The following is a 23,240-nucleotide window of genomic DNA, read 5'->3' on the forward strand; positions in this document are numbered from 1 at the left end:
TTTGTCTGGGACAACCTCTCAGCTGGTTCTGGTGCTTGTCTTGAGGGGACGACTCATACCTTAATTCCTGGAGGGTCTGGACCAGTAGGTGTTCTGCCTGGATTGTATTGTTGAAATATCCCATTAACTAATCACAGATACCTGGGAGTACCAAGAAGAGCTCTAGACATTTCACACATACTCCTTATTAGGCCATCTGTATTGGCAATCCAGCTTCCTTTGATAGTCACGTTCCATGTCTCCACACCACAGAGGAATGCAACGTGGTTCTTTGGGCAGTCTCAATCTGCATTTCAGGGGAGTCAGTGAGGTCACATGTTGAAAACAATTCTCCACTTGCTGATCCTAACCTTGTGGGGAAGAGAAAGAAAATTTTGCTCCTAGATACATAAGCAGCAATAATGAGCAGAAGTCTTTATGCTGTTATCTTTTGCTTGCTGAAGACAAGAGTTGTGTCTGTTACGGGAACAGCTCCATCTATCTGACCCTAAGATAGGGCTTTCCACTTTCCAGGTTATATTGTCCCCATCGCACACAGCACTGCCACCATGGTCCAACCATAACTGAGGCTTCAGAAGATCATACCACAGTTCAACTGAACCATCATTTCAGGATGATAGGAAACATAATAGCTGTGAGATCCATGAGCATGTTACCTGGGAAGCAAGTTCCATGTTTATAAGTTCCAAGTTTATAAGTTCCATGTTTATAAGTGGAATTCCATGATGTTGGGAAGGAATTTTCTAAGTCCACACATGGTGTTCTACAAAGTACCCTGGGTGAGAAAGAAAACCCCTACCCAGAATAAAGGTGTGTTCATGTACAAAGAGCTGCCCTCTCCCCAGTATTTTTGAAGCAGACCAGAATCGTCAATCTGCCACTGGTAGTTAGCTGACTGACCCCGTGGGGGTATGGTGCCATAGCAGGTGCTCAGTGTGGTCTGTGCTGCTGGCAGATGGAGCAGTCATCAGTATCTGCAACACCATGAGTCTTGCTGAGTGGGAGTTCATGTTTATGTTCCATGCACAATCTTCATTCCTGCTTCCATGATCATGATGCATCATTACTGCGTGGAAGATAGAGGGGTGCACCTCGGGAGGTATGAGGGTGGTCCTCGGAGCTCAGAGTGGCCTCAGCTGAGAGACAGCAAGGAAATGGGGACCTCAGTGTTACAGCCTTAAGAAACTACACCTGACAATAACCTGAAAGGGCTTGGAAGTTGTTTCTCTCCATGACTATCCAGTTAATGACCCAGCATGGTCAACATTTTGACTTCAATTCCATGTGACCCAGTCACGAAGAGAACCTAATCAAGCCTGCCTGGACTTCTCAGCTATAGAACTGTTTGAGAATATATTTATCTAGTTCTAAGCTGTTAAATGTGTGCTGATTGATATGTAGGAATAGAGGTCTAAAATAGGTTGGGCCTGCATATTGGGAAGTAAGAACTGGAAATCACACATGATATTCCTTCTTTTCCAGTCAAGTGGTCACTGGAATGTATGTGAGGTCATATTAGAGAACTTTTTCTTGTTCTGGGCCCCACTCCAAGCTGGTAGGTTTTCAGGTCACTTGAAGATGCATGCCACACTCCTGTGAGTTCTGTGTTACATTCAGCCCCTGAGGTAAGAAGTGGCTTATTGCCAGCCTTTCAAGCTGAAGCCAAACTCTGGTGGTATTTACTGATAGGGGAAAAACCATTTTCCCCCATCAGTAACATATGCCTGGTACCTTGGCAGATGTTTGATTGCTAAAACAACAAAAGCACATGTAAAACAAGCAGCTGTACTTGGAATATTCATGTGGTGAGGGTTATTATAATTGCCTTTCCTTCTCCAAGGTCTGTCTGTTTCTGGACCAGACATACAGGTAGGTTGTAAGGGATGTCCTAGAATCACGACCTGCCCCTTTCAAATCTCAATGCTATATAATCAGTCCATTCCCTCCAAGGTGAAATGTTGCATTTTCTTTTACTATCTTCATAGGTAAGTAGTTCTCATGGCTTCTACTTGGCCTTTCCAACCATAGCAGCCTTCATTTCACAGGTCAGAGAGCCAACATGGGAATTCTATCATCTTCTGACTCTTCTAACTATACACTCTGAATTAGAGGAAATTAATAACCAGACAGTGGATTCAGGGACCAATTGCTGAGATGGGCTTGAGGTAAAACCATATTGATTCAATGATTTCCATGAGCCATTTCTGTAACCCATGAAGTTTTAGCTCTCAAATATTAGTGTCAGTTCAGAGCCAGTATCAAATCTTCTCTTACAATTTGGATTACTAACTTTCTATCATGAATTGTCACCCTATTAATTGGCCACAGGTCTGTTGGGGTAAGGTTGCAATAATGATTAACAGCATAAATATTTGGCAGTGTAGTATGGTCCTTCCTTGAGGGCAAGCCCACAGTGACTTCTGACCAACAGAGAAGAGAAATGCCACCACAGAGCTCTTCACAGATGTCTGGGCTCCCCTTAGAAAGCAATTTACCACAGACTTGGTGACAGCATCCTCCAGATCTCCCAAAGTGAGTGAACACCATCTTATATGATAAATTCACTCTGATGTTCCAATCTCCTTAAGCCTTTCGCTTTCTTCCTTTGTAGTACACCAGGAAAGATCTTGCATTTCTTCTTAAGTCCTTTGGGACTTTCCTAGTAAACCAAGGGTGGAAGACTAAATGTTTTAGGGGTCCCCCCCAACAAATTCATGTTGAAATCCTCACGCCTGATTCAATAGTATTAGAATGTGGGACCTTTGGGAAATGATGGGGTCAGTAGGGTGGAGCCCTCATAAATGGCATTAGTGCCCTTATGAAAGAGAACCTGGAGAGTTCCCTTGCCCCTTCCAACATGTGAGGACACAGCAAGAAGATGGCCATCTGTGACCAGGAAATGGGCCCTCTTCAGACATCAGATCTGCAGATGCTTTGATCTTAGACTTCCCAGACTCCAGATCCATGATAAATACATGTTTGTTTCTTATGCCACCCAGTCTGGAGTTGTTTTCTTAGTGCAGCCTGAATACACCAAGACAGCAATGAAGCAAACAATGAGAGGCTTGCTTAACCCTGAAGCAAAAGCATTTCATCCAGAGTCTGGGCTTAATACACCTGCATCAGTAACTGTGGTCTGATTCAACTCTATTTTCCTTCTACCTCCACACCCCACTTCAAGGAATGATGCTCATGCAAATCCCCAGTATTTTGTGTATATGGATTTTAAAATGATGGAGATCTTTGCGTGACTTTTCTATCTCTGCAAGTGTCACATTTTGCTTTATAATACATGGCCTGTGGGAATATGAGACTTGGGAATTGGAAGGAAAGTGAAGCAGTGGGTGTAGCTTCTGGGGCAGATCAGCAGGGCCCCGCAAGGGTGCTACCTCAGGCAGGACCATCACTGCTTCTTCAGGCTAAGGGGAAATAACCTCCTCAGACAGGAGGAAGATTTGCTTCTACTGGCAAATTATCTCACAGAATTTAGCCGTTCAAATTCCTCAGCTTCCTCAGAGTCGGCATCTGGGTCCCACTCCAGGTGTCAGGATCCCAGCCATTACTTATCAGTGCCCTAATCTGAAGGCCAGAGACCTTGGGAATATGAGCATTCACATTGTGTGGTAAGCCAGCCAGTCACAGGACTAGACTTTGGCTAGGGTTTGCCCACATCTTGACCCTGAAGTGACAAGAGATAACTGGAGCCAGTTCACTGAAGCTTTCTGATCCTTATGTGGACCTTGAAGTGGGACTTTCAGGACCTGTGCGTATTTCATCCCTTAGTTCCCCAGTGGATTTAGGAGCAATCATTGATTTCAGTTATACCCCTTATTTGACAAGTGTGTTCACAGGTAGCTTCTAGTTGCTCACTTGTACCTTTGCCTTTTATAGGGACTTCATTATAGGTACCCAAAATGTGATAATTTGAGACACTTATTTGCTGCCTGCAATGGACTATCAATCCCCATTAAAAACTGGAATAAACGTCACTAAGGGCTTTATTTTTTCCTACATGTTCACAGCTAACACTTCTTTTGTTTTACTTGAGTTATTTAGATTTTAGTAACATTTAAAAATAGAAACAATTAGGATTTTTTTAAAGGAAATCAAATAGTGGACACTGTAGGAGTATTATTAGTTCATTTTCTCTCAGATCATAGCACTATAAGTATTGCATTTCAGCTGCCAAATGTTATCTTTTATAATCTGATTATCTACCTCTACCTCCACCTCTTTATAACAAGTCATTTCCTTTATTTTTTTCCTCTCTGTTTTTGATGTGTTTTTTCTTCCAAATTTTTATTAAAATTCTTATTTTGCTAACCCATAGTTTAATAGTGGTTTCAGGAGTAGAATTTAGTGATTTATCACTTACATATAACACCCAGTGCTCAACACAACAAGTGCCCTCCTTAATCCCCATCACCTATTTACCCTGTCCCCTACCCACTTCCCTCCATCAATTCTCAGTTTGTTCTCTATCGTTAAGAGTCTCCTATGGTTTGCCTCCCAACTCCTCTTTTTTTCCCTTGAATATATTTATCTGCTTTGTTTCCCAAATTGCACATGTAAATGAAATCATATGGTATTTGTCTTTCTCTGACTGACATATTTCGCTTACACAATATGCTCTAGCTCTGTCCAAATTGTTGCAAATGAGAAGATTTTGTTCTTTTTCATGGCTGAGTAATATTCCATTATATATATATGTGTGTGTGTGTGTGTGTGTGTATACACACACATACAGAGAGAGAGAGAGAGAACTTCTTATATCCACTTATCAGTCAATGCACATTTGGATATTCTCCATAGTTTGGCTGTTGTTGATAATGCTACTATAAACATAAGGGTGCATTTACCCCTTAGAATATGTACTTTTCTAACCTTTGGGTAAATACGTAATAGTGCAATTTCTTAATTGTGGGATAGCTATTTTTAACTTTTTGAGGAACCTCCATGCTGATTTCTGGAGATTACTGGCTTTAAATCTAATCAGATTAAAGAAAGAATTCCAGAACCCAGAACAATTCCACAGAAGTCATCCTTATATTTGTTCTTTGTTCTCTAGAAACTGTCAGTATATTTATGTGTGTGTGTGTGTGTGTGTGTGTGTGTGTGTGTGTACATATATGTGTGTTTCATGGATTTGAAACTTCATAAAGAAGTGGTCTTATGCAAAGTTGTAACTCATTGAACAGTCTATAAGGTTGGTGTCTCCCTGTTGGACACCAGAGCAGCTCAGACATTCAGGAAGAAAAGATCACACTCAGGCCTAAACCCGAAGGTATGAGTTGGAACCCCCACAAAGATTTAACTGAAACTCATGTCTTGTCTTTTGCTTTCACCTTGAGAAAAAGGATATTCTGCAGAAACCTGAGCCTTTCACAATACAAAGCCCTTTCCTCTGATTCAGGTTACATGACTGACCTTCAGAGAGACCTTCCCTGACCACCAAATTCAAAGTACCATCTACTTGTGTTCCTTCTCTTCACCTGACTTCAACATTTTTCAATGCACTTACATCATGTTAGAGTCCCTCTGATTGTTTGGTGTTATCTCCCAACTGGAATGGAAGAACCACTAGAAGAGTGTCCAGTTCACTGTTCTTTCACACCTAGATAAGCAGCTGCCACTTAGATGGTTTAGAGCAAATACCGAATGAATTACTTTTGACCCTCACAACCAGTCTGGGAGGTTGATGCTGTCAGGGGCCTCGGTTTGTAGGAGGGGATGTGGAAACACAGAAAGGTTCGGCATATAACCCCAGGTCATGAGCAATACATGCTCATGGGCGGACCTGGAGCAGTCATGCAGAACCAGGGCTGGCTTGAAGCCAAGCTCTTCCCACTGCTCCAGGGCTGCCCCCAGACTTCACAGCCTCCAGCTACTCCTGACCCACAGTCTGCCATTGGTCCTTATTTGTCATCTGACCCTGGCTCTGGAACATTCTCTGCTCACTCTCCCTCCCTGACAGGAGCTCCCAGAAGAGGGGGGGTCTTGCTTTCACCTGCCTCAAGCTCTCCCTTAGCTCTTCAGCCCTGAGGGCTTTCAGGAAGAGCTACCCTGTCAGACAGGGCTAAACTTCGGTCCCTCAGCAAATCCCTGGCCCACAGGGGAGTCTGCTGTCTGTATGCTCTCCAAATGAGAACACTGACCCCCAGTGAATGGCCCACGCTGTACTTTTCTCTGGCCCAGAGCCTGTAGCCTCTCTGAGGTATTGGGCCATGCTTGTCTCCTATAGGCAGCACCAAGCCTGAGCAGAACCTTTCCCAAGCACCTCAAACATGCCAGGGTAGACTTTGGTTTCTTACTATCCTCCTCACCACAACCCCACAGCCACCTAATGAGGCAGAGGTCACAATTTCCACTTAACACCTGAAGACACTGACCCTGCAGAGAGTCTGTCCTTTCTCCAGGTCTAAGATCTGGCTGGGAGCTGACACCAGAGTGATTCCCAGTGTCCCTCAGGCCATAGCGTGTGCTCACGGTGCGTGTACAGCACCTTGCCCCTGCTTCACAAAAGGGAACATGGATTCCTTACTAAACTGAGATCTACAGACTAACGAGTGCCAGGACTTTGTTTCCCAAGTGAAGAAGTTGTGAACCTTAAAAATAAATCTGTTGGGCCACCGAGGTGGCTCAGTTGGTTAAGCATCTGACTTTGGTTTGTGTCATGATTTCAGGGCTCTTGGATCAAGCCCAGTTTGATCTATGCTCAATGGGGAGTCTGCAATTCCCTAGCCCTCTGATACTCCCCCTGTTCATGCTCTCCCTTTCTCATATTAATTAATAAAATCTTAAAACAAATAAAACTGTCAGTTATTGTGCCAACAAAATGCATTTATTTGGAGAAAACAGAGAATTGCAATCAAGAACAAACAAGTTGGGGCGCCTGGGTGGCTCGGTGGGTTAAAGCCTCTGCTTTCAGCTCAGGTCATGATCCCAGGGTCCTGGGATCGAGCCCCACATCGGGCTCTCTGCTCAGCAGGGAGCCTGCTTCCCCCTCTCTCTCTCTGCTTGCTTCTCTGCCTACTTGTGATCTCTCTCTGTCAAATAAATAAATAAAATCTTAAAAAAAAAAAGAACAAACAAGTTACAGCAGAACCATTGGCAAGTCTGGAGATCAAAGGAGAAGGCTCTTTTATTAGAGGAGAATGGACATTTGGAAGGCTGTTACAAAAGAAAAGTCCACTGCAGTAAACTGGGATTTGAATGTATAGCAGCTTCTCATTGGCTGAGCTGTGAGTGTTCCACTTTGTCTGGGCTGTTGCTGGGGGAGGAGGAAAATCTTTCTTCCTCCTGCTGGGATAGTAAGGGAGCAGCTGAAGTAGAATGGACTTGCATGGTAAATTCCCCCTATGGGTGTGCAATGGATAACCAGGGGTAGCGCCTCAGTGCTCCCCCTAGTGGCCCCCCTTGAATCCAGTTTGGTGACCTTATGCTTTATAGGTCTTTTTTTTTTTTTTTTTTTTTTTTTTGTACGTTTTTATAAGTTTCATAGAGTGCATGGCAAGACCCCCCTTTCATGTCCATGTACAGCAAGATTCCCTCCACGGTTCAAGACAAGCACGTAAGGCTTCTAGAAAAAGTTGTCTATGCAGTCCGTAGTGGGCTGTATATACTTGCCTTTAAACCGTTTTAAACAGTTTAAGCTATTTCAAACAGCTTAGCCATTCAGCCAGGAAGGACTGCCAAGTGCAGTCACGCAAGGAGCGCTTGAAAAGGGCGGGTAATTGGGGGAGACGAAGCATGAGAGACTGTGGACTCTGAGAAACAAACTGAGGGTTTTGGAGGGGAGGGGCTGGGGGGTTGGGCGAGCCTGGTGGTGGGCATTAAGGAGTGCATGGATTGCATGGAGCGCTGGGTGTGGTGCATAAACAATGAATCTTGGAACACTGAGGAAATGAAATAAAAAATTTTTTAAAAAGGAAAAAGAGCTGATAGGCTGCCGCAACATTAGAAGTAAGTCTTATATGTGAACGAAAAAGGATCCCTTATGGGTCATAAGCACTTATTCTGCAAATAAATAATGTGTGTCTTTAGACTGATTTTCAATGCAAATCTTTTGAATAAACATCTGATTTTGGCCAAATAAATAAATAAATAAAAAGAAAAGGAAAAAGAAAAGAGAAAGAGAAAGAAAAGAGCGGTGTAACTGTCCAGGCACCCTTGGGACCCGCAGCGCTTCCCCCATCCCTGCTCTGCAGCCACCCCAGCTTCCGACTTCCCTGCCCTGGCAGCCGGAGCCCCAGCCCTTCCGGGGTCTTTGCAGCTGGGCTTCCTGCTGCCTCAGTTATGCTCCCCAGGTCTTGTCGCCCTTCGCCTCTCTCCTCAAATGCCACTTCCTCACTGAAGTGCCTGTCACCCCATCTAAAGTGAGAGCCTCCGTCGTTCTCCTTCCGCCCCTTTTCCGTCCGCGCTACGACGACGTGCAGACAACGGGTGCGCTCCCTGGTGCTGCGTGGGTTCTGCGTGGAGAGGGACTGCGATCCCCTCGCCCGTGTTCCTGAGCCCTTTCTTCCTCATACGCAAACCCTGCCTTCGAGGGGCCACGGGAGGCCTTTCGCAAGATGCAGGCACCGCCTCTACGAGTTTCCTTCCAGAACAAAAAAGGGAAACAGTGTAAATAGTTGACGGTCGGATACACTGGAGTGATACTTAGTATAAGACGCAGCCTATACGAGGAGGCATGTCTGGGTCGGTGGAGGCAGGGCCCGCGAGAATCCACTCCCGCGTACAGGCAAGGAGAACACGGGCCAATCCTGCCGAATCAACCGGCTGCAGAGCCGTGCATCAGTCAATCCGCGCTCGGCAAGAACCGGAAGTGCGTTCACTCCGGAAAGATGGCTCCGTCCCACTGGGGACAGTGGGCTTTGGGCCGTTGTGAGGAGCGCTATTCCTACTGCCCTGTCCTCAGCTCCGGGGTGGCCTTGAAACCAAGGACCTCACGTCCACAGTAGCTCGGAACACCAGCGACAGTCAGCCACTGGAGATGACTAAACTGATGGGAGCTCCCCGCAAATCTCTGTTCCCACACAATTGTTACTATTTAATGTGCTTGGTGACTCCCTGAAAAGCACCGCTCCTGGGACTCGACCAACACAGAACAGTCTAGAGCTCTCTCTGTGGGCACAGCCCTGTCGCCATCTTAAGGTGCCAGGCAGGAGCCCTGCAGGGAGTGTTGAATAGAAGGGATGACGGTGAGCAGTCTTGTCTTCCTTTCATTTCATGTGCAAGAAGTGCTTGAAATGTTTCTCCTCCAAGAAAAACCTGCAAAGCAGAAGTGTGTAGACAAATTTTTACCAAATGCTCTTAAGTGTTCCTCAGGATTACGATGACGAAATAATCCCCCTCCGTTTCTGTTAAAACAATGGGCCACCTTTTTATTTGTGCACTCTCAGCTTTAAACACAACAAGCCTCTCACCTATTATGGGAAAAACATTCTGGTTCCGAGGCGCCTGGGTGGCTCAGTGGGTTAAGCCTCTGCCTTCGGCTCAGGTCATGATCTCAGGGTCCTGGGATCGAGCCCCACAACAGGCTCTCTGCTCAGCGGGAGTCTGCTTCCTCCTCTCTCTCTGCCTGCCTCTCTGCCTGCTCGTGATCTCTCTCTCTCTCTCTCTCTGTCAAATGAATAATGAATAAAATCTTAAAAAAAAAAATTCTGGTTCCTAGAAACGCCTTTTCTTCTGGTCTGTGTGGCCGAGTTCTGCCTGTAGGGGGCGCCTGAGCCGCGGCCCGAAAGACTTGCTTCCTGGTTCTGGGCAGCGGGCACAGCTGGCCCCTGGGGGGCAACAGGCTTCTCCAGCACCTGGTTCCGCACCGCACACAGCTTCTCGGGGGGTCGGGCTGCTGCAGGGCAGTGTGGCCAACAGCCCGCCAAGTCGTGTAAACGCCCTTACACCTCCCCGGGGCAGTAAAAATAAGTAGATCAGCCTTCTGGCCAGACAGCTGTGTGTGCGCACCGCTCCCAGGTCCCCTAGGGGGCGGATGTCCCGAGGTTTCCCAGGGGGCACCTTTCTGTACGGTCCCACCTGAGAGGCACCACGACGTCCCTGCCATTCTTGTTTCCAGGCGCCTGGAACGAGGTCAGGATTTTAACCCTGGGACAGTGGGTTCTGTCCCCTGGCGCGCTGCCTGGGCCCTGAAAGTGCCTCTCCCTTGGCTGTGGTGTCTTCCTGAGGGGATCTACCTCAGCTCTGTGGAGAGACGTGGGTGGGTTCTGACCTCAGCACAAGGGAGGCATTTTCTGGGCAGCTTGTCTCAGCCATGTTGGAGAAGAGGCAGTCCTTGGTGGTGTCTTGAGTTCTGTGAGGGACTCTGCTTACGTAATTCTCTCAGCACTGGCGAGGGGACTTGTCTTTGGGTGATCCCCTCAGTCCTACGTGAGGGACGGGGGGAGTGGTTCCTGGCTCTCGGTTCAAGCTCTGTGAGGGGATGTTTCCTGGGCTGCACCAGCTCAGCCCTCGGATTCCTGTCCCTGAGGGCTTCTACCTCAGCCTGCGAGACACTCGCCTTGGGGTGCAGTTCAGCACGAGGGGGCATTTTCCCGGGGTGCTCTGTCGCAGCCATGGTGGGCCTGGGCTTCCGTGGTGCTCTGCTGGTCCCTGGTGGGGACTCGTAGTCCTGGGGAGACTTCCGTGGGGGCTCTGTCCCCTCCTATGGGGGTGCCGTTCCTCCGATGGTTTAAGACGATGGGGAAGCTGTCCCCGGGGGGCTCCGTCTGAGCCGGGCGTGGCCGGGAGAGAACTTCACCTTGGGTGCTCGCTCGGCACTGGGGGTTTGGGCTCTTTCTTGGCGCTCCCGCTGCCGTCTGGGGAGCCGAGGCTCTTCCTCGGAAGGTCCATCTCTGCCCAGAAGGGGGGTTCTCCTTGAGTGCTCCCTCCCAGCCCTGGGTGGAGGGTTCCTTGGGCACTTGGTCCCCCTTATGGACCTGGGCGGCTCTTCCTCGGCTGCCCTGTCTCAGCCGTTGCCGGGGGGCATTCTGGGGGCTCTGCTCAGGGGCTGCACTCTCCCTCGTGTGGTCTGTCTCACTCAGCCTTTGGGGTGAATTCTTACTCGGGGGCTCTCGGGCACTTTGGGTGGTTTGCTCTTACTTGGATGCTCTGTCTCAGCCCGGGGTGGGGTAGTTTCCCTGGGTTTCTGTATCTCAGTCTCTCAGGGGTTCTATCTAACCTTCTATGCGTGACCGTGGTCATCAAAGTGGGAATCTGGGGCTGACAGTATGTAAGAGTTGGCTGCTTTCCATACTCAGAAACACTTGCTATAGGGCGTCTTCAATCTCAGTGCCCTGGTGGGTGTGCGGGGGCCTCTCGTTATCTCTTCTACATGTGCATTTTGTACTGGTTAATGTGCTTTACTGGCCATTTCTGTATGTCTTTTGAAGAGACATTCCAGGACGTGCATCCACATCTTACTGAGATATCTGTAGTTTTTTTTTTTATTATTATTTCTTTTCAGCTTAACACTATTCATTGTTTTTGCAGCACACCCAGTGCTCCATGCAATCGGTGCCCTCCCTAATACCCACCACCTGGTTCCCCCAACCTCCCACCCCCGCCCCTTCAAACCCCTCAGGTTGTTTTTCAGAGACCATAGTCTCTCATGGTTCACCTCCCCTTCCAATTTCCCTCAACTCCCTTCTCCTCTCCATCTCCCCATGTCCTCCATGTTATTTGTTATGCTCCACAAATAAGTGAAACCATATGATAATTGACTCCCTCTGCTTGAATTATGAGATATCTGTAGTTTTAAAATTGATTTGCTGTTCAACATATGTTTATATTTATACATATACTTAAAAATATAATTTTCTGTGTCTTCTGCTGATCTGTTTTGTTTTGTCACTCTCTTTTTTGAGACGGAGTGAGAAGGCATGCACACAAAAAGCAGGGAGTGACAGAGGGAGAGGGAGAGAGAGAATCATAAGCAGGTTGGCCACCCAGCACAGAGCCCCCGTTGGAGTCCAGGTTGGGGCTCAATCTCACCACCTTGAGATCATAACCTTATCCAAAGTCAAGTGTCAGATGCTTAACCAACTGAGCCACACAGGTGCCCTAAGTCGTTGCCTTCTTAGTATATTTTGGATGCACCGAAATTCTCAGTTTAATTAAGTCTAATTAGTCAACCGATTCATCATGGTCAGTGATTTCATTCTTTTTAAAAGCTTTACCTTTTAAAACCATGAACGTAATATCCTACGTGTCCTTCTATCTCTCCTATTCATGGGAGATCAATGTTATATGGACAGGAAGGGGATCAGAGCAGAATTGCTGTTCTCCGCAGGGAGCAGGTGGACTTACTGAATGGACCACAAAGGCTTGAAGGCCCCAGTGTCAGCAATCTAGCACCCGCTAGATTTCCCGAGTTATGTCTAGACTCCCTGTCCTGTCGCACTGGTGTATCCGCCCACCCTTGCTCCAACTCCACAACGTTGTCATGGCTCCTACGTCTGCTGTCTGGCCGTGTGCATCTTCCAACCTGGTGCTTTTGCCTAAATAGGGTCTCAGCTATTCTAGGCCCTTCGATATCCATATACTCTGTAGTATCAGCTCATGAGTTATCCCCAATATTAACAGGGAGATTTTAAAGTTTTAAATAAAAAATTACTTACATTTAAGCATGATGCAATAATTATTCTGGGCAGAATTGGCAACAATGACTTAATAATGCGTCTTCCCATCCACACGGTATGTATGTATCCACACGGCCCATTTACTGAGGCCTTTGATTTCTGTCCATCAGGTTTATGTTTCATGGGTAGTGCTTAGGCACACCTGTGGTTAGCTTTATTCTATAGGTTTTGATTTTTTTTTAAATTTTTTTATTTGTGAGTAATCTCTTCACCCAACATGGGGCTTGAACAGACAACCCCAAGATCAACCGTCCCACCATCCACTGACTGAGCCAACCAGGTGCCCCTAGATGTGCTTGACACTGTTCTAATGGTATTTTGAATATCTTTTTCTAATCGGATTGTTATTTCACAGAAATACACAGGTTTTTGATTCTTGCTCTTGCATCCAGTAACTTGGCTACTGTACACTTATTAATTCTCGGTATTTTACATCCTTTTGGATATTCTACATATAGAACATGTCCACTGTGAACAATGACAGCCTCAGTCCTTCTTCTCCAAAATGTATACTTATTATTGTTTACTGACAGTTTTCAGTTCCTCCAGTATGTTCTTGAAAACACAGCGGACACCATGTCTTATTTCAAACTCAAGAAGAAAGAGTTGGGCATGTCACCATTAAATACAGCTCTTGTGTGCATTTTGCAGGGGGTGGGGGAGGGGGGGAAGATAAGCTTTCTTAGGTTAAAGAAGTTGCCTTTCATCCAAAGTTGCTGAGGATTTTTACTGTGAATAAGTATCCAGCATCAACCCACTTATTACAATGGCACTGTGCGTTTTGCCCGGTTTTTGCTGTTTATGTAGCACATTTCACGAATAAATTTCCCAGGGTGAAACCAGTCTTCCTTCCAGCAATAGACCCAACTACACCATGACCTTTAGGGTTTGATTGTTTGTTTGTTTTTTAATGTCCTGTTTAATTTTACTTGCTAACGAGTTGTTTAGGAGTGGTGGGTCTATATTCAGGAGAGCGAACTGGGTCTTTTGCTTTCCTTTTCTTCCAGTGTTTTTGGTAGATGTTAGTAACACATTTATCTTGGCGTCACAAAATGAGTAGGGAACTCGCACCCTTTCTTCTCTTCTCCGAAAGCGTTTGCGTAAGACTGGTATTATATCCCCCCTGAATGTTTGAGGGACTCCCCAGGAAAGCCTTTAGAATGGAAAGGCTCATCATTTGGTACTAAACGTTGGACCACATACAGGGGTGTTCAGATTTTCTGTTTGTTCTTGGTGACTTTTGGAATGTTTCCTTGCTCTAGGACAGTGTCTATGTCGTCTCAGTTCCCAAATTTACTATAAAGTCACTCTGGGTGTTCCCACTGTCTTTCACAGAGCTCCCTTCTGGATACAGGGCTCGGTCTCCTGCTTGGTGGACAGTACTGTTATTCTGTGGCTAAGTTGTCCTTGATAATCATGCCAAGGAGCCATCTTGGTCTGTTCAGGCTGCCATAGCACCACGGCAGAAACTGGGAAGGTGACTGGGACAGAAATGTGTTGTCCAGAGCTGGGGAGGCTGGGGCACCACGACCAGGCTGCCGACACCAGGGAGATGTAGGGAGGTCCGTGGCCTAGTTCAGAGTCAGGCGCCCTCATTCTGCCCCGTGGGAGGGCTCGGGGTCTCTGCAGCCTCCTTTCTGAAGCACTAATCCAGCTCAGGAGTGGGCCACTGTCTGCACCTCAGCACCCGCCAAAGGACCCGGATGCCTCCTGATATCAGCTTCCCTGGGGGGTTGGATTTCAACACAGGCTGTTGGGGAGACACAAGTGTCAAAACACAGCATAGCTCTCACTATAGTCTTTTTGCCTCTTCCTCCAGGGACAGACCTCATTCATTTGCAGCAATGTTTCTTTTCTAACAGAATGTGAAGTTGTAAGCTCCCCCCCCCGCCATTTCATGTGTCCCACAGAATCAGTCATGTGATGTTTTCTTAGACTTCAATAGTGAGTATTGATTTAGAAGTATGTTACAAACTTTTGGAGTACCTTTTGTTGTGTTGGCAAGAAGTACTTCTTTAATTTCATTTTGTTTAGATATCATAGTCTACAAGAAATTAAGGATTGGGGTTTCGGTGTCACCATTGCCAATGTTTGCCTGCTTGAGAAGAAATTATATTCTTTTTTAAAAAAATTTATTTATTTTCAGAAAAACAGTATTCATTATTTTTTCACCACACCCAGTGCTCCATGCAATCCGTGCCCTCTATAATACCCACCACCTGGTACCCCAACCTCCCACACCCCCGCCACTTCAAACCCCTCAGATTGTTTTTCAGAGTCCATAGTCTCTCATGATTCACCTCCCCTTCCAATTTACCCCAACTCCCTTCTCCTCTCTACCACCCCTTGCCCTCCATGATATTTGTTATGCTCCACAAATAAGTGAAACCATATGATAATTGACTCTCTCTGCTTGACTTATTTCACTCAGCATAATCTCTTCCAGTCCCGTCCATGTTGCTACAAAAGTTGGGTATTCGTCCTTTCTGATGGAGGCATAATACTCCATAGTGTATATGGACCACATCTTCCTTATCCATTCATCCGTTGAAGGGCATCTTGGTTCTTTCCATAGTGTGGCGACCATGGCCATTGCTGCTATAAACATTGGCGTACAGATGGCCCTTCTTTTCACGACATCTGTATCTTTGGGGTAAATACCCAGGAGTGCAATGGCAGGGTCATAGGGAAGTTCTATTTTTAATTTCTCGAGGAATCTCCACACTGTTTTCCAAAGAGGCTGCACCAACTTGCATTCCCATCAACAGTGTAAGAGGGTGCCCCTTTCTCCACATCCTCTCCAACACATGTTGTTTCCTGTTTTGTTAATTTGGGCCATTCTAACTGGTATAAGGTGATATCTCAATGTGGTTCTAATTTGAATCTCCCTGAGGGCTAATGATGATGAACATTTTTTCATGTGTCTGATAGCCATTTGTATGTCTTGATGGGAGAAGTGTCTGTTCATAGCTTCTGCCCATTTTTTGATATGTTTGCCTGTTTCGCGTGTGTTGAGTTTGAGGAGTTCATTATAGATCCTGGATATCAACCTATTGTCTGTACTGTCATTTGCAAATATCTTCTCCCATTCCATGGGTTTCCTCTTTGTTTTGTTGACTGTTTCCTTTGCTGTGCAGAAGCTTTTGATTTCGATCAGGTGGGATTCATCCCTGGGCTACAAGGATGGTTCAACATTTGCAAATCAATCAATGTGATACAGCAAATTAATATGAGAAGAGAGAAGAACCACATGGTCCTCTCAATTGATGCAGAAAAAGCATTTGACAAAATCGAGCATCCGTTCCTGATTAAAACGCTTCAAAGTATAGGGATAGAGGGAACATTCCTGAACCTCATCAAATCTATCTATGAAAGACCCACAGCAAATATCATCCTCCATGGGAAAAAGCTTGCAGCCTTCCCGTTGAGATCAGGAACAAGACAAGGATACCCACTCTCACCACTCTTGTTCAACATAGTATTAGAAGTCCTAGCAACGGCAATCAGACAACAAAGAGAAATAAAAGGTATCCAAATTGGTAATGAAGAAGTCAAACTCTCTCTCTTCGCAGATGACATGATTCTTTATATGGAAAACCCAAAAGACTCCGCCCCCAAACTACTAGAACTCATACAGCAATTCAGCAACGTGGCAGGATACAAAGTCAATGTGCAGAAATCAGTGGCTTTCTTATACCCTAACAAGGAAAATACAGAAAGGGAAATTAGAGAATCGATTCCATTTACTATAGCACCACGAACCATAAGATACCTGGGAATAAACCTAACCAAAGAGGTAAAGGATCTGTACTCGAGGAACTACAGAACACTCATGAAAGAAATTGAAGAAGACACAAAAAGATGGAAGACCATTCCATGCTCTTGGATCGGAAGAATACACATTGTTAAAATGTCTATACTGCCTAGAGCAATATATACTTTTAATGCCATTGCAATCAAAATTCCACCGGTATTCTTCAAAGAGCTGGAGCAAATAATCCAAAAATTTGTATGGAATCAGAAGAGACCCCGAATCGCTAAGGAAATGTTGAAAAACAAAAATAAAGCTGGGGGCATCACGTTACCTGATTTCAAGCTTTATTACAAAGCTGTGATCACCAAGACAGCATGGTACTGGCATAAAAACAGACGCATAGACCAGTGGAACAGAGTAGAGAGCCCAGATATGGGTCCTCAACTCTATGGTCAATTAATCTTCGACAAAACAGGAAAAAATATACAGTGGAAAAAAGATAGTCTCTTCAATAAATGGTGCTGGGAAAACTGGACAGCTATATGTAGAAGAAGGAAACTCTACCATTCTCTTACACCGTACACAAAGATAAACTCAAAATGGATAAAAGACCTCAACGTGAGACAGGAATCCATCAGAATCCTAGAGGAGAACATAGGCAGTAATCTCTTTGATATCAGCCACGGCAACTTCTTTCAAGATATGTCTCCAAAGGCAAAGGAAACAAAAGCGAAAATAAACTTTGGGGACTTCATCAAAGAAATTATATTCTGATTAATGAATACAGGATCCTATGTGAGGCCATGGTCAACCCTATCAGGGGTGGTATCTTTCGATCTATGCATTTGCTGTCTGGGGCCTGAGCCGAGGAAATTGTCACATTCTGATTGATGCCCCCCCGTAGAGCAAAATGATCGTTGGAGGCAGACATGTGCACAGAAGGATTCCATCACAGCAAACCTTAGGACTTCCTGTGGGAATGCGACAGGAGGATGTAACCTCATTCTTCTGCTACACAGGACTTGAGTAGCAGGTAGCTGAGGAGCCCTGGCATCCACTTTGCAATCATGAGGAGGAGCCAGAACTCGGATGACGTGGCTTCAAAATGCAGAAGAGAAACCTGGGGAAGGGACCAGGCCCTTGGTCATATTATTGATACAGGATTCAGCTCATTTGATGGTAACCTCCACTTAGCTGTTGGCTTCTTGTATCATTTTAGCCAAAACAGGAGAGGTTTGTGGCCCTGTGATTGAAAGCACCTTATGCAAAACAGTGTTCATGGTGGCAAGCAAAAGAGCAAAACACAAGACACATTTGGGAATGGAAGAAATTGTACCAGCTGGCAACAACCACTTTTCACATTCAGTATGCCCAAAGCTTGGCTTCTCCTCATAAAACGGCAATGTTCTTGTTAGATTTGGATCTCAGTGTGAAAAACGTCCCATTTGCCAATGCTCCCCCAGGGTGCACAGGCTCCACTTTTCACAATTCAGAGCCTGCAGAGCAGCTGTGAGAAGGAGAAGGGCTCGTTCTGCCCTTCTGTAGATGGGTACCATGGAGGATGCCAGGAGGGAAGCCTGGGAAACTAAAGGAGGGGCGGCTCCTGGGCTGGAGCGGACTCAGCTTTGAGGACGAATCAGCTTCCTGTGCTGCTCAACCCTCACGTGCTCACATTAGTCCAGGCCCCGACCATCAACATTTCTGGTTCCAGTGCAAAGAAAATGTTGCATGTAAAGGGAAATGCAATGAAACTTTTGTAGTTAAAATGTTACTGAGGAAGTTGGCAGGGGGCGATAGTTCTCAGAAAAAATGGATTCACACCCAGCAAGGTCAGAAGACACAGACAGATAAAGAAGCACTGTGGGATGAGGGAAGTAGCCTCAAGCCGACCGCACTGCTTTTCCACTGGTGGCTCCTGCTTCGTGGTTCCTTGTGAATGTGGGGGAACACAGCTGTTGGGGGCTCAGGCCACGGATTTCAGTGTCCCTCGGTCCTCCTTCTGACCCCTCTTAACGTGACCTGCCCCTCCCTCATCTCGTCGCTTTCGTGAGATGGTCCTCTGCCGAGTAAAGGCATTTTGATGAAGGATGGTACTGCAGGCTGGGGGCTAGTGAGGCGGGAGAAGGCACCTGCGCCTGGCCGCCACCCTTCATGGGAATCTTTGTGCTGGCTGATTGCTCCTGAGCCCCACACCTACCCTTCCTTAGCTTGTATCCAGTTTTTGCCAGAATTCTGCCTTGGTTGGGGGAGTTTCTGAGAGCACGTGGCCTCCTGTTGACCCCAAGTTGGCCGCGGGCTATCGGAAGGCCCTCATCCCTTCCCCTGTCCTTGAACGTAAGTTCCTCTCCGTCGTGGGAGCTGTCACACAGTTCCAGCTTCAGAGGGAGTGTTGTTGGGCCCATCTGGACAGTGCCTGGGATGAAGCCCACGCAGGCGACTATATAAACTGGAAGGGCCCTGCCTGGCAGTGCGCAGATCTCCTCGTGGGGCCGCCCGGGACCAGCCTGGTATGTATGCTCCTTGCTTCTTAGACCCGCCAGGACCCAGCAGGAGTGGCCTGCCTCCTTCGTGGTCTGTCCTTGTCTTCCCTGTCAGGGGCCAGTGGCTGATTTCGCCCAGATGCTCAGCAGCGAGCTCTCAGGGGCCAGAGGCCAGGTGAGCGGAGACATGGGTCTGGACCTTTCTACAGGGAGGCCACTCCTAGACAGCAGAGGAAGCAATCCAACTGTGGGTGTAGGCAGAGAGCCCCCAAAGGAGCCACGTGCATGCTGAAGAAATGCCTGGCTGATGGCTCAGGACACATTGTGGAGGAGGGACGGTGCAAGATTGTGAGAGCCGGTCTGGACGGGTGGAATGCTGGCATGGTTTCTCACATTTTTCTTTAAACTCCAGTTAGGTAACACAGAGATGCTATTAGTGTCAGGTGTAGAACTGAGTGATTCCACACGTCTGTACAACAGCCAGTGCTCATCACACAAGGGCCCTCCCTCATCCCTGTCACACACATGTCCCCAAGCCCACCTCCCCTCCAGGACCCTGAGTTTGTTCTCTGCGCTTAGGAGTCTGTTTTCTGGTTTGCCCTTCTTTCCCTCGCCCCGTGGTCATCTGTTTGTTTCTTAAATTCTGCATGTGAGCAAACTCGTTTGCTGTTTGCCTTTCTCTGACGGACTTACTGTGCTTAGCATTCTGCTCTCTAGCTGCACCCACATCATTTTGCATGGCAAGATTTCATTGCTTTTGACAGCAGAGTACTATTCTGCTGTAGACGTACATACACCATGTCTTCTTTTTCCATTTATCAGTCAGTCACCAGTCTGGCTCTTCCCAGAGTTCAGCTGCTGTCGGCGATGCTGCTGTAAACATCGGGGTGCAGGTACCCCTTCAAATCAGTTTTTGTGTTCTTTGGGTAAATACCTGGTACTGCAAATGTTGGGTCATCACGTAGTTCTATGGTAACGTCCTGAGATACCTCCTTCCTCTTTCAGAGTGGTTGTTTTTTTTGTCATTAATGGAACATGTTTCTTAATGCTCCTCAGGAAGTGATGAGTGATAAAGCAGAGGAGTCCGCCGTTGGGCCCAAAAGCCAAGTGAAACGTTCTGGAAAATCCATCACTCCGCCTCCATTTAAGAAAAGGCTGAGCATGCCGCTGCTGTCAGTGAGAGAGGACGGAGAGGGATCATCCCAGCCTGGGGCCTCAGCCGTGTCCTCGGAAGATGGTGAGGATGCCCTGCCCGTCCTGCCCTCCTCTCCCTGACCTGGCCCAGGGCAGCCCCGCCTCTGGCTCCTCCATGCCTCGGGGTCAGTTCTGATCAAGGTCACTGGCTTTGGGTGAGGCTGCCATTAATTTCCCAGCCACACTGGACCAGGTGATCACTCTGTCCTTCATGGAGACATTCCTGGCTCCCCAAACTCTGCATTCTACAGATGTTCTTCTCCTTTCTGATCTCCTTTCTCTCCTCTTAAGACTGTCGCAGTTCCTGAGTCCCACCGTTATACCGTCCCTCATTCCACACTGCCTCATCACTCAGCAAGGTGTTCCAGAGCTTCTGAGCTCGCGTCCTGCTTCCCCGCCTGAACGTGTGTTGCCCATTTGTTGCCGTGTACCCAGGGTGACCGTGTCCACACAGAAATCAGATCATCACATGCATATCCTGAAACCCATCATTAATTCCCCAAGCGCTCGGAACAGAGTCTCAGCTCCTGACGCTGGTCTCCAGACCGTGCACCTCCTGACCCTGCCATCCTCTCCTGCCATCTCATGTCCTCTCCGTGTCATCCTTGCTCTCTCTGCGTCTGACCCTTATTCTGTGGCCCAGGCTTGTCCCCTTGCACAGGCAGTGCATGGCCTTCATGGCAGCCAGGCCGCCTCCGCTGTGTGTGCACGGGCCGGCTCTGTCTCCTGCTCCTGGCTCTGCCCAGGGCTCACCTCTTCAGACCGCCCTGCCCGACCACGCATCATGGAGGCCTCCTCTCCCACTCTGGCTCACATCCCTGCTGACTTCTTCCTAACACAAAATCAAACCATGTTATTCCCTTTGCCCATTGTACATGTACTCTCTGATGTCCACAGTGGTTGTAACTTCTAAAAGGAAAGGGTTCTTCTGTCTGGTTCACTGCTGATCCCCACTCCTGGCTTGATGCTTGGCACAGAGGAGCATGAGTGAATGAAGTAGATGTGTCAGACTTGGAGTAAAAAAAAATATATATATATCTCCTGAGACAAAAAAAAAAGCCAGATGAGGAAGATCATTTACTGACTGGGATCTCTAGTGATTTAGTGCCAATATCAGGCATCGTGACATCAAGTGACATCAAGTGACACGTTCAGCTCTTCTCCTTGTAGAGTGCATCAAGGGAACATTGAATCCTGAGTCCCAGGGCTCTGTGAATGTTTGTTGATTAGTTGTATTGTCCAAGTCTGTTTCTGTGTGTATGCGTAGTGACCAGAATAGAAGAGGCTTCTCTGTTGTATTATTTTTCATGAGGTCAAATTTTCAGTACTGATACATCTAGCTGGTGTATTGTCCTGCTGCGAAAAGAAATATTAGAGACTGTGAAGCACATGGATGTGCGTATGGGGTTGCTGAAATGCCCATCATTGCAGCTCCTCATTCAGTGAGGCTTCCAGGGGCACCTGCCATTCACAGTATGCACGGGGCGGGGAGGGGAAGTGGTCAATCCCCACCTGATGGCTTCTGGTCAAAATCTGATCTCCAGAGCTTGTGAGCGTGGCAGGAGACGGTATTCCACACAATTAGATTCTTTGTGTCCTGACTTAGCCAGGGTCAACAAGGGGTGGGCCGATTTACAGACCTGGTAGTGATGCCCTGGTGGGAGGAATCTTTCCCAGCTGTCTCTCTGCAGATGAGCCCAAGGGCACAGCAACGTCTGTGTTGGAAGATGTGCCAGATCAACTGCCAATACCAGTGAAAATCAATATGGAAATAAAACTGCAATTGAAGAAGGAAATCCGATATTTTGAAGGAAGTAAGTCGAGTAACCATTTCTGTCCATGAAACCACAGGAAGTCTTTCCCATTCCCTGATCCAGACTAGATTCCACTGACCTCATCCTTTGCCAGAACTGGGTTTTCCCAATTAGAATCGTTCGTCTTTATTTTGACTGAAATGTCCCAGTAAACCTTTTTCTCTTGTTCTTTTGTATTTCTTAATTGGTTATTGTGTACTAGATTCCGTTGGTGGATATATTCGGATGTCTGAAAGTAAGGATGGAACGCACAGGTACTCTGTAACATTCTAGCCCTTGAATGATCACCGAGTCTCCAAGACTGAGTTCTGTCTCCTCTTTGTACTTTAGAAATACTGAAGGGTTTTTTTTTTTCTCTCTAAATATCTTCAGAATATGAAAAAATCCTCAAATTGCTTGAGGGAGTGCAAGGACCTCCGGAAGTGCACAAAAAATTTGCTGTATATGCCATGAAGGAAGCGGCAAAGTGAGTGTAGGAGGACGTGTTCAGAATGTTTCATGGCGGGGCCAGTGGGCTGCTGGGTGAGGGGTGGGTTTGGGCCCTGCCTGACTTTTCTCAAACCCTGATCCTCACTCAGAGTCCATGTTGTCTCCACTTATTTTGATTGATATTATCTGAGTCTCACTCATTCTTGCAAGCTCAAGGAACCTTCTGTTCACACCCGAGTTTGAGGTGGGCCTTGACCTTGAACTGGCACTCTGTATTTACTGGATTGTCCCATACCATGCAGATGTGTTTTCTGTTCTCCAGTAAACTGAGCTTCTCTCTGTATTTTGCACAGTGTGTCCTACAACATGGGTTCTTTGGGTATCATTCGGTTAACGGCTTGTCTCTTTATTTTCAGATTTAAAAGAGAAGGCTTAATAAGTCACCTTGAGAAGGTACTAGAGAAAATAGAACGCGACCAGTTTCTCAACAAAGGTGATGGCTCCCCAAGCTTTTAATCCCGTTATCGCAATCATCAATGAGAAAGCAGAGCCAATTGGCTGTCCTGGAATGCGACCAGATATTGTTGATGGCTCCTAGCATGATTAGCTAAGAAATCGTCTTCTTGGGGCTAAGGAAAAGCGTTGCAACTTTCATGTTATAAGTTTCTATTAGTAAAAGTTGGCCTTTTGCCCTAAGCGTTTTGTCTCAATGCATTGTTTGTTTGTTTGTTTTCCTTCTGTTTAGTCATGAGGGTACACTACATCCTAGGTTCTCTGCAGGTCACAAGTATGTATTTGGTATTTATTGTCATCTTCTATACCAGCCATTTCTTTTTCTTTCTTTCTTTTTTTCTTTCTTTTAATAGAGGGAGGGCCATGAGGAGCAGAAGGAGAGGAAAAAGTATATTTTTAAGCAGGTTCCACATGTAACACACAT

At 46.7% G+C, this 23,240-nt stretch overlaps 1 protein-coding gene across 3 annotated transcripts; it reads left to right on the forward strand.

The window, feature by feature from the left end:
• Nucleotides 1-10,014: 10,014 nt before the first annotated feature.
• LOC116583271 (integrator complex subunit 6-like) lies at nt 10,015-22,988 on the forward strand. 3 transcript variants are annotated; one of them, XM_032331338.1, is made up of 5 exons: nt 10,015-10,086; nt 19,923-20,103; nt 21,752-21,874; nt 22,247-22,340; nt 22,720-22,988. In XM_032331338.1, exons 2-5 carry the CDS (start codon nt 19,929-19,931, stop codon nt 22,817-22,819), a joined length of 492 nt encoding a protein of 163 aa, XP_032187229.1. In that variant the 5' UTR covers nt 10,015-10,086; nt 19,923-19,928; the 3' UTR covers nt 22,820-22,988. The 3 variants fall into 3 exon arrangements, with proteins under 3 accessions (XP_032187229.1, XP_032187228.1, XP_032187227.1); XM_032331337.1 differs by lacking the exon at nt 10,015-10,086 and adding an exon at nt 18,790-18,893; XM_032331336.1 differs by lacking the exon at nt 10,015-10,086 and adding an exon at nt 18,911-19,041.
• The last annotated feature ends 252 nt before the right edge of the window (nt 22,989-23,240 follow it).

The sequence above is a fragment of the Mustela erminea genome, chromosome X (assembly GCF_009829155.1).
Source record: "Mustela erminea isolate mMusErm1 chromosome X, mMusErm1.Pri, whole genome shotgun sequence".
Lineage (NCBI taxonomy): Eukaryota > Metazoa > Chordata > Mammalia > Carnivora > Mustelidae > Mustela > Mustela erminea.

Excerpts from the sequence above, each read along its gene's own strand:
- LOC116583271 (XM_032331336.1), top strand. The coding sequence starts at position 19,006 with ATGCTCAGCAGCGAGCTCTCAGGGGCCAGAGGCCAG. Across the intron at positions 20,104-21,751 it reads AGCCGTGTCCTCGGAAGATG|ATGAGCCCAAGGGCACAGCA; the intron begins GTGAGGATGCCC and ends GTCTCTCTGCAG. Across the intron at positions 22,341-22,719 it reads GCCATGAAGGAAGCGGCAAA|ATTTAAAAGAGAAGGCTTAA; the intron begins GTGAGTGTAGGA and ends CTTTATTTTCAG.